The following is a 9,879-nucleotide window of genomic DNA, read 5'->3' as shown; positions in this document are numbered from 1 at the left end:
CAAATTTCTTCCCAGGCTTCGGAATGAAGACCACTTTAGCATGTTTCCACTCTGAAGGCATTCTACCTCGTTTCCATACCCCATTAAGAAAGTGTGTAAGTGGCGTGACTGATGCTAAATCTAGGTTTCTCAGCATATTATTGCAGACCCCATCTGCTCCCGCTGCTGATGTGGTTCTTAGCTGACTCATTGCTCTCCATACCTCCGCTACTGATATGTCTCTATCTAGCTCTGTGTTCTCTGGTCCTCGATATGGTGCAGATGAGCCCCCTTTGCACGTATTAAGGTATCTGCTCTTCAGTTCCTCTGTGAGATCTCCAGCCGTGCCCTGGTATTTATAAACCAATCTTTTCAGCTGTCCTTGAGCGGCGGTTGTCAGTCGTATTAATCGTTATGGTCGTCGTGTCTGCGTTGAGATAATTTGGTCACAGAATAAAACTCCGGTGAAACTTAACAAACTGATTTAATGGCTACATATGAAAGAAACTTTACAGGAATTCAAACTAACGACCGCTTCGTTGGGAGTCTTGCAAGCTACTGTCTTTCGACGACGGTTGGCCGTGTTCCTCTCTCCAGGCCTTCCCTTCTTTTCCTTTTTTTTAGGGGGGCCCCACGCTTGCGTGGGCCCTTGGAGCCTGGCAGTCGCGGCGCTCGTTCGGCGGGGTCGGTAACAGAGGAATCCTCCTCACTCACTCCTCGCGTCCCCGGTGCTGGTCCGCAGCCCCCTAGTAAGCTCGGATTTCAGGGCAGGCGGGCGTCCGAGTCTTGTTAGGCCCATCGCTGTGCCCTCAACGGCGCCAGTGGATCGGGACGCTTTGAGGGGCGACGAGCCGTTGGTCGACTGGCCGGCAGAGGCAAGAAGCAGCCGTGCCATTTCCGAAAAGGGCACTGCGGCGCGTAAACATACACACACACACAAGCGCGCACAAACACACACACCCGCGAGTGGCCGCTTGGCCGGCGATCAGGGGAACAAAACAGCCGTCTCCTGACACGTCCTTCTGATCTGGTTTTTGTCCGTTTTTGTCCCCGACACATTCCCCCCCGAAATGACGAAGTCATTTGTTAGTCGGAGAGTTCCAGAGGGTAGAGCAACTGAATTGGACGGCGAAGTCTGGTCCCCCCTGGCAGTCGGACTTCAAAAGCTCTTGTTCGGTTGTCTCTTCCCGTGAATGCCCTTTCAATTATTCCCAGCTTCCACATTTGCCGCGGCTGTAGGGCTTCTTTCAGGAGGACCACGTCTCCAATTTTAACTTGCTTTCCCCGTTGAGCTCCTTTGGAATGGGTCAGCTGTAGCTCCTTTAAGTACTCAGTGCACCAGCGTCTCCAGAACCCTTGCAGTGCTTTGTTGCGAGTTGAAATCATTTGTCGCAGGTGGTTACAGGACAGGGCAGAGATTTCCTTTCTTTGCAGCTCCGGAAGAGAGGTAAGCCGTCTTCCGGTAAGAAACATAGCGGGACAGAGCGGTTCAGGTTCGTTCGGCTCTGTGTAAACATGAGTAAGTGGTCGGGAGTTCAGCACCGCTTCCACTTCAGCCAGCGTAGTTGACATTTCCTCGAACGTCAAGTAGCTCGTTCCTAGCGTCTTCTTTAAGGCTTGCTTCGTTAGTCCGACAAGACGCTCGTAGAAGCCGCCCCACCATGGTCCGCGTTCCACAATAAATTTCCATTGAACCCGCGAGTTCATAAGGTGATCTTGTACCGGGTCACCTCGCATCACATCCCAGAGGCAGCCCAAATCCCTGTTGACCTTCTTGAACGTGAGGGCATTATCACTGTAGATGGTGCTCGGAAGTCCTCGTCTGGCAGCGAATCGGCGAAACGCGAGCAGAAACGAGCCTGCCGACATGTCGGTAACCAGCTCCAGATGGATGGCTCGAGTCACCGCGCAGGTGAACAGCGCTACATAGCACTTCGTAGGCGAGAGCCCTTTGACGACAAGTGGTCCGGCAAAGTCGACGCCCGTCACCTGAAAGGGTTGGGCTTCTGTTATGCTGTCTGTTGGCAGCGGTGCTGTTACTTCGTTTGCCGGCTGTACGTTGAACCGCTGGCACGTTATGCATTCTTTTACAATTCTTTTCACCAGCTGCCTTGCTCCGATCACGTGATATCTTTCTCTGAGCTGCGTAAGCGTGTGGCGTATCCCTCCGTGCAACACTTTGAGGTGGCAGTAGTGGGCGAGCAGCTTCGCTAGGTGGCTTCCCTTTGGTATGACGACAGGATGTTTGGAGTCATAGCTCAAGTGGCTCCGTTGTAGCCGTCCGTCAATCCTCAGAACTCCGTTTTCGTCCACCACAAGAGAAGCATTTCTGAGCGGAGAGTCGTTGGGCACCGCTTTCTGATTTCGAATGCTGTGCAGTTCCTTTGAAAAGCCTTCTCTCTGCTCATTCCGTATCCAAAATAGTTCGGCCCGATCTAGCTCTTCGGGGGTGAGGGGTCCGGCTTCATCGCTTCGTCGTCTTGCCTTAAAGATGAAACGAAGCACCCAAGCCGTGACTCTGATCAGTCTCGTGAAAGAGCTGTAGCTGCTAACGTTCATTAATGCAGGCGCGGTCACCTGAGATGTCATGGCCGGCAGTGCCTTGGTTGGCTGCCTGCTCTCTAATTCCTTGTCCGTGAAGGTTGCCTGCACCAGTCCATTTGGCCACTCGCTTTCATGTGCGCAGAGCCACTTGGGTCCCGTCCACCATATCTCACTAGTCTCAAGGCGGGAAACTGTGACGCCACGCGTCAGGAGATCCGCAGGGTTCTCTTTCCCCGGGCAGTGCCTCCATTCATAGCATCCGGTGCTTTGCTGTATCTCACGGACGCGATTTCGCACAAACTGCTGCCAGCGCTCAGTGTCACCTCGAATCCAATGGAGAGCGATCGCGGAATCGGTCCAAAGAGTAACGCAATCAGGGTGCTTCCCGAGAGTCTTTACTATGTAGCTGCACAATCGAGTTGCAAGCAAACATGCCATCAACTCCAGCCTTGCTAGCGTGAGTTCTTTAAGTGGAGCCACCCTCGATTTGCTCATTACAATTGTTGAAGTTAGGCCGTCTTCCGAAGCAATGGTGAGGTAGGCGACTGCCCCATAGGCCGCGGGACTGGCGTCTGCGAAGATGTGCAGGTGCGTTTTTGTAGCCGGCCCACTGAAGTCCGCTCCGTAGTACCTTGGTACCTGTATCTCGGGAAGATGTTTCAATTCACAATACCAGGTTTTCCAGCCTTCAGCTATGTCGTTTGGTAGGGCATCGTCCCATTCGACGTTCTGGCGCCACAGCTGCTGAAACAGGATCTTAGCCCGTACGATAAAGGGTGACAGCCATCCCAGTGGGTCATAGATCCGTGCGGTAGTTTGCAGCATGGAACGTTTGGTGTCTGTCTCCATTGTTTTGGAGCTTGCGACACATGGCGCAAAGGTCAGGCGGTCGGTAATGGGGTCCCAGGTCAGTCCCAGCACTTTCAGCACCCCTGAGAGGAATCCTAGAGACTTATTTTCGCTGCCGTCTTGCCCAAATAGCCGACGTAGCCTCTCGTTATTCGACGACCACTTGTGCAACTTCATCGAGGCGGAGTGGAAGATCGCGTTGGCTTCGTTGTAGAGCTTAAGAGCCGCCTCTTCGTCATCTGCACCGGTTAGCAGGTCGTCTACATAAAGGCTTTGCTGTAGCTGGCTGGCAGTGTGGGGAAACTCTTCCTCGCAAGCTTTCAAGTGGTGCTGAAGGGTAGCGGAGAGCAGAAACGGGCTTGCGGTGGTTCCAAACGGTACTCGCTTCATGCGCCACGTTTCAATGGGAGGCAACGAAGTACCGGCCTGAGGAGTCTCTCGGAACCAAAAAAATCGCAGAGCGTCTCTGTCTTGCTCTCGCACTCCAATTTGCAGAAAGGCCTGCTCAATGTCCGCGACAAGCGCAACTCGATACTTGCGAAAATTGAGCAAAAGCCCGACGAGGTCTGCCGTTAAGTTGGGTCCTGTTTCAAGGTTGTCATTAAGACTCCTTGTACTTTTAGCGTGGGAAGAAGCGTCAAATACAACTCTAAATTTTCTGGAATCACGGAGCACTGCTTGATGAGGCATGTGGTAAACGCAGTGGTTGCGGTCGGCCTTTTCTTCTACCCGTTCTGCCATGTCTAGAATGCCGTACTGCCTGATCACCGCGTCGTATTCTTCGAGAAGGTCAGGAGCTCTTTTGAGTCGGTTCGCCAATTGATTGAGGCGCTTCAGAGCAATTTCTCGGTTATCCTCGAGCGAAATCTCGGATTCCCAAGGCAATGCAACCTCATAGCGGTTACCGACTCGCTTGATGTTGTCCTCAAAGAACTCTAAAGCTTGACAGATTTCGTCGTTCTCCTCGACCTCCTTTACTCCAATCGATTCCAAATCCCAGAATTTGGTCAGAATATCTGTCGTCTGCCTCTCGATTACAGATGTTCGTAGTGTCACGGTTTGGAAGCAGTGGGTCTGCTCGGCATCGTCCTCAATGGGCCCTTGAACAGTCCAGCCCGCTGATGTTTCCACTGCTCTCAGTCGGTTTTCTAATTTGACCGATCTACCTGTGGTAAGGTCCCATATGTGGTCAGATCCGATAAGCAGATCAACACATTCTGTCCCGTTGTTATTTGAGAATTCGGCCGGTTCGTAACCAAGGGACTTTAGTCGTTTCATTATTCTCTCTGGTGGTGAGGGAATAGGTTGATCGCAGATGGTATCTGTTTCCAGTACTTCGAGTTCCCGATCGTCTCCGCAGTTAGTCTTTAGTGTAACCTTTACTCTTCGGAACTCGCGTTCGGCTTGGTGGCCTCCGAACACCCCGACGGTCAACCTCTCATGCCCGAGAAGCGTACATCCCAGTTTCCGCGAGGTGTCAGCTGTGATGTAGGAGCGCTGACTTCCCCCGTCGAACAGAACTCGTACCTGAGCCTTACCAGTCTCTCCACTACATAATGCAGTTGCGGTCTGCAGCAAAACGGTTTTTTTGGAAGTAGAGCCGTTTCCCGTCGTAGTAGTTTCGAGGCTTACTTGCGCGTTCGTTACGGTGCGGTTCGGCTCAGGTGGCCTGTTTCCGGTGTACGAAGGGTCGCACATTGTGCTAGCATGCTTCTTGCGACATTTGTTGCACTGGATGCTTACGCGGCATGCTCGTGACTGGTGTCCAGATTTAGTGCACTTGAAACATCGGCCGGACGACCGCAGAAGTTGTTTCTTCTCTTCCAAAGTTTTTGCGGCGTCACAGCTCTGCGTTTTGTGCTCGTTTGAACCGCAGAAAAAGCAGGTCAATGAGGTGACATTTTGATGCAGCATCGCAGCCGATCGGACATGCCTGTCATGCGTTTTCCCATGCAGCCTCAAATTGCCTTTAAGTTCTTCTCTAGGTTGCTGCTTGAGGTCCATGCATTGTGATGCATTTAAATTCTCCCGACTTTCGACTTCTACTCTCAGAAAGGAGAGTAGCTTTAAAAGGGAAGAAACCGTACCTTGGCCGCTTTCGTTAGTTGCGTGTGACGACGCATCGGTGAGGGAGCTCTGTTCGCAGGCGAGGCTGTCGGTGTCGACGACGCACTTTCGGCTAAAGTCCAACAGGATGTCACGTGGCATCGCTCTTTGCACGATCGGAATTAGCATCGAGCTGTAGGACTCCAGCTTTTGTCCGAGCGTCTCGAGGCCTTTGATGTGTGCCGCCAAGGTATCGTAGAGACGGCGAAGACCACGGATATCGTCTGATGAGCGCACGGGCTTCAAGTCGATCAGCCTCTTGAGATGTTCCTGAACAAGAAGCTCCTCGTTGCCAAACCGTTTCTTGAGCAGCTGGATGGCATCGTTGTAGCACCTTGCGGTCAGTGGAAGACCCGCGAGTGCCGCTGCCGCGTCGCCCGTGACTGATGCTCGCAGGTAGTGAAATCTGTCGATGTCAGACAAATCTTCGTTTTTATCGACTACCTGCTCGAACACTTCCCAAAAGGGTTGCCAGTCAGAGCGCCGTCCTGTGAATTTCAGTAGGTCGATCTTCGGCAGCTTCACTCTTGTCTTCCCAGATGTGGCCGTTTGGGGGGCTGGCGTGGTCGTTTGAGTGGCTGGCATGGCCGTTTGACTGATGATGCCACTACCCGCCGATTCCACGGCAGCCTGCGTTGATAACGGACCACTATCAACTTGAAGCTTTAGTCCAGCGAGGCAGGTTATGATCCGGTCTTGATATTCAAATACTTGCTCGTAGTCGTTTTCTGCGTCATCTTCCGGTACCAATGGTTCAATTTCCGTGTTGACAGTATCAAGTTGTTGCTCCAGCTTACTGAGTCTAGCATGTAGCAATGTAGCTTCAGTAGTTGTTAGTGACGTTTGCCGCTCGTTGAATTCGTTGATGACCCTTGTAACTTGCGAGCGCAAAACCTTCCGTTTCTTTAAAAGGCGTTCCATTTTCTTCGAAATTAATTAGCCAATAAGTAAGCTCACCGGATCGATGACATCGGTAGTTGTGACCAATCGTTGCCGAGACGTCCCTGGCGTGGATGCGTTGACGTGAGCGTTGAAAGAAAGCGTTGAGCTCACAAATCCACGGCAGATCGAGTCCCGGGTTTCGGCACCAAACTTTTTGTCAGTCGTATTAATCGTTATGGTCGTCGTGTCTGCGTTGAGATAATTTGGTCACAGAATAAAACTCCGGTGAAACTTAACAAACTGATTTAATGGCTACATATGAAAGAAACTTTACAGGAATTCAAACTAACGACCGTTTCGTTGGGAGTCTTGCAAGCTACTGTCTTTCGACGACGGTTGGCCGTGTTCCTCTCTCCAGGCCTTCCCTTCTTTCCCTTTTTTTTAGGGGGGCCCCACGCTTGCGTGGGCCCTTGGAGCCTGGCAGTCGCGGCGCTCGTTCGGCGGTGTCGGTAACAGAGGAATCCTCCTCACTCACTCCTCGCGTCCCCGGTGCTGGTCCGCAGCCCCCTAGTAAGCTCGGATTTCAGGGCAGGCGGGCGTCCGAGTCTTGTTAGGCCCATCGCTGTGCCCTCAACGGCGCCAGTGGATCGGGACGCTTTGAGGGTTGGTCGACTGGCCGGCAGAGGCAAGAAGCAGCCGTGCCATTTCCGAAAAGGGCACTGCGGCGCGTAAACATACACACACACACAAGCGCGCACAAACACACACACCCGCGAGTGGCCGCTTGGCCGGCGATCAGGGGAACAAAACAGCCGTCTCCTGACACGTCCTTCTGATCTGGTTTTTGTCCGTTTTTGTCCCCGACAGCGGTCTTAGTTTGTCCTGGATTTAGCAAGTGGCGAAGAAGTTGCCACGTGTTTTTACACCCAAGTTTCCTATTCCATTCATCGGAAATCTGCCCCCAGTGTTGACACTGAAGTTCGTTCGCGTATTCTTCTCTCTGTCGTTCAAGTGTAGATATTCTCTTCTTTAACCTTCTATTGCGCCTCTGCTTTTTCCATCTTTTCGTAAGGCTCTCGTGGGCTTCCCACATGTGGGCCAACCTCGAATCTGTAATATCATTTCCGGCGGTTGAGATCTCTTTATAGTGTGTGTTTACATCACTTTTGAGTCGTTCAACAAATAGATTTAGATTCACGATCTCCCTCGGAGCGGTTCTGTCCCTGACTTTTCTAAGAGTATCCCAATCTGTCAGCTTCTTTTTATGCAGCATCCCCTTCAGCGGTCTGGCATGTATTTCAGTCTCTATGATATAGTGATCACTATACCTAAGGTGTGTCCTGTGTTTGACCACTTCTCGCCCTCAAGGTCTCTGCCCAGCGTCAAGTCTCTGGACGTGTCTACAATGATGCTGTTGCCAATACTTGTGGGGTCTTTCGGTTTGTTTAGTTTTGTTAGTCTTGAGTGTTGAATTTCCATTTATAGTTTGTTTCCTTTGGGGGAGGTCGTCCTATATCCCCAAGCCGGATGCGGGGCATTGAAGTCCCCAGTGATTATTATCCCTTTTCTGTCAGCTAGTCTTATGGCTTTCCGTAAAATATCTGCCAGCCCTGGCCCTCGGTTTTTGGGCGAGTTGTACGTATTCAGAATAAAGAAACTGTTGTCTCCCTTTGTGTTTGGGATTAGTTCAATCATTACGTAGTCTCCACTCCTATTTTCGAGTTCGTGTTGTATTGCTGTCACATTTCTCTGCACTAAAGTAGCCGTGAATGAACTAGGTTTATGGCCCCTTTGTAATTCTAGCGGGGCGTAGCCGGTTACTTTTACTGTACCGCTTGCCTCTTGTAGCGTGATTACATCGGGTGTGTTGTCAATTTTTTGAATGTGTGCCTGCAGGTTCCCTTTTTTTAGAGTAGAAGCCTCTGCAGTTCCACTGCCAGATTTTAATTTGGTGGTGAGGGGCCATGATGTCCTAGGACTACTGCTGCAGTGGCAGCTGAGGGAGGGCATTGCCGGCAACCGGGGGAAGCCTTGCTTCTATGGTCGTTAGTCGTTCCATAATTTGCTGGAAGCAAGCCATTGTTTGTTCTCTGACCACGACCAATTCCGCCGTAAGATTATCTACCTGCTCGCTTAATTTGTCAATTCTAGCCAAAACTGCATCTATTCTGGCATGTTGAGCTCCTGCCCGCTTCATGAGTGCATTCATGTCCAACCTAAGCTTGCTGTCGAGGTCGATGCTTCCTCATTCGAATTTTCTGCCACCTTTTTGGGCTTGCTGTCTTCTGTGTTTTCCTCTCTGGGTAGAGGTCTTTTCGCGGTAACTCGGGTGTCCGTCTCCATTGATTTTTCGTTATGTACCATTTCGTTAGTATTACATGTAGACGATTTAGTAGTGCTTTGTGAATTCTGAATAGGTGACTAGTCGAGTACCCTCTGCATTGTCGTGTTATCAATAATACGTTTCCTCATTTCTGCCAATTCCTTCTTTATGGTTTCAAGCTCTCTGTCCCTATTAGCGAATTGTTCTACCAATTCCTTCTCTGGAGCCCTTTTCCAAGGGGAGGTCTTAACTGGCGAGCTCACCTTTTGCTTGTGTCTCCATTCTTGCTTGGACTCTTTCCTTTGACTTGGTCAGGACCTGAGCCGACGACTCCGTCTCCTGTACCCGGCAGTGGTGGAAAGGAGTTCGACCTACTTCTCCCCCGGTAGCCTTTGTGGTTGTCGCGGACCCGCGATCGTGGCTGGTGTGCAGAGTCATGTTGCCCTAGGTCGTTCTTGGGTTTGTGGGGCCGTGCCTTGAGCAGCCTATACTTGCAATTCCTACTACCGGTGTCGTGCATCCCCAGGCATACAATGCATTCGGGCTTGCACGTTCTACATCCGTTGACTCCGGGTGGTTTTCGCCGCATCTGCGGCAACGCTCTAGCCGTGGCTTCCAGCACACACCTGTCCTGTGCCCCGTCTTCCTACAGTTGTAACATGTCTCTACCCGCTCTCGGTACGGGTAGACGGTGAACACTGATTCCCAGCAGAATACTTGTCTTGGGAGCCTTTCCTCTCCAAAGGTGATCAGGATAGATCTTGACTTGCCGATTCTCCTTGCGTTGAGTACGGCGATGTTCGGGTTCCGCTTGATAAAGCCTTGGCGGACTTCCTCCGGAGTTCCGATGTCGTAGGCGTTGTATACGACGCCCTTAATAGCGTCGTCGGGTGCCGCGATGTAGGGCGCCATGTCGAGGGTCTTCTGGTCTATAACTATGGATTTGATGTTCACATAAGTGCTCGCTCGTTGATGATTGGGCGTGCTGATCGTGTACCTGTTGTTCCCGGAGTTGATCCTTGAAATATCTTCGTCCAGGACGTTTACATAGGTTAGGTTTGCAGACGTGCACATGGCCTGCAGTAGGCGACGCGGCACATAGTCATTTAAATTCCAGCAGTTCGCAATCTACCTCAGTGGCTTTCAGTCTTGAGCAATATATGGACAATTCATGTCCTTTAATTTATGTTGTTCAT

The 9,879-nt window shown here is 51.3% G+C and overlaps 1 protein-coding gene across 1 annotated transcript; it reads right to left on the bottom strand.

Annotated features, from left to right (window-relative positions):
- Positions 1-391: 391 nt before the first annotated feature.
- On the bottom strand, positions 392-9,595 carry LOC146180665 (uncharacterized). The gene is made up of 4 exons (XM_084575618.1): positions 9,353-9,595; positions 5,460-6,108; positions 1,702-4,538; positions 392-406 (listed from the first exon to the last, which is right to left on the bottom strand). Exons 1-4 carry the CDS (start codon positions 9,593-9,595, stop codon positions 392-394), a joined length of 3,744 nt encoding a protein of 1,247 aa, XP_084431744.1.
- Between the last annotated feature and the right edge of the window lie 284 nt (positions 9,596-9,879).

Source organism: Amblyomma maculatum, chromosome 8, assembly GCF_055883805.1.
Source record: "Amblyomma maculatum isolate TAMU_Amacu chromosome 8, ASM5588380v1, whole genome shotgun sequence".
NCBI lineage: Eukaryota > Metazoa > Arthropoda > Arachnida > Ixodida > Ixodidae > Amblyomma > Amblyomma maculatum.
Note: the sequence above shows the minus strand (reverse complement) of the source record. Positions and strands in the feature narration are given on the sequence as shown.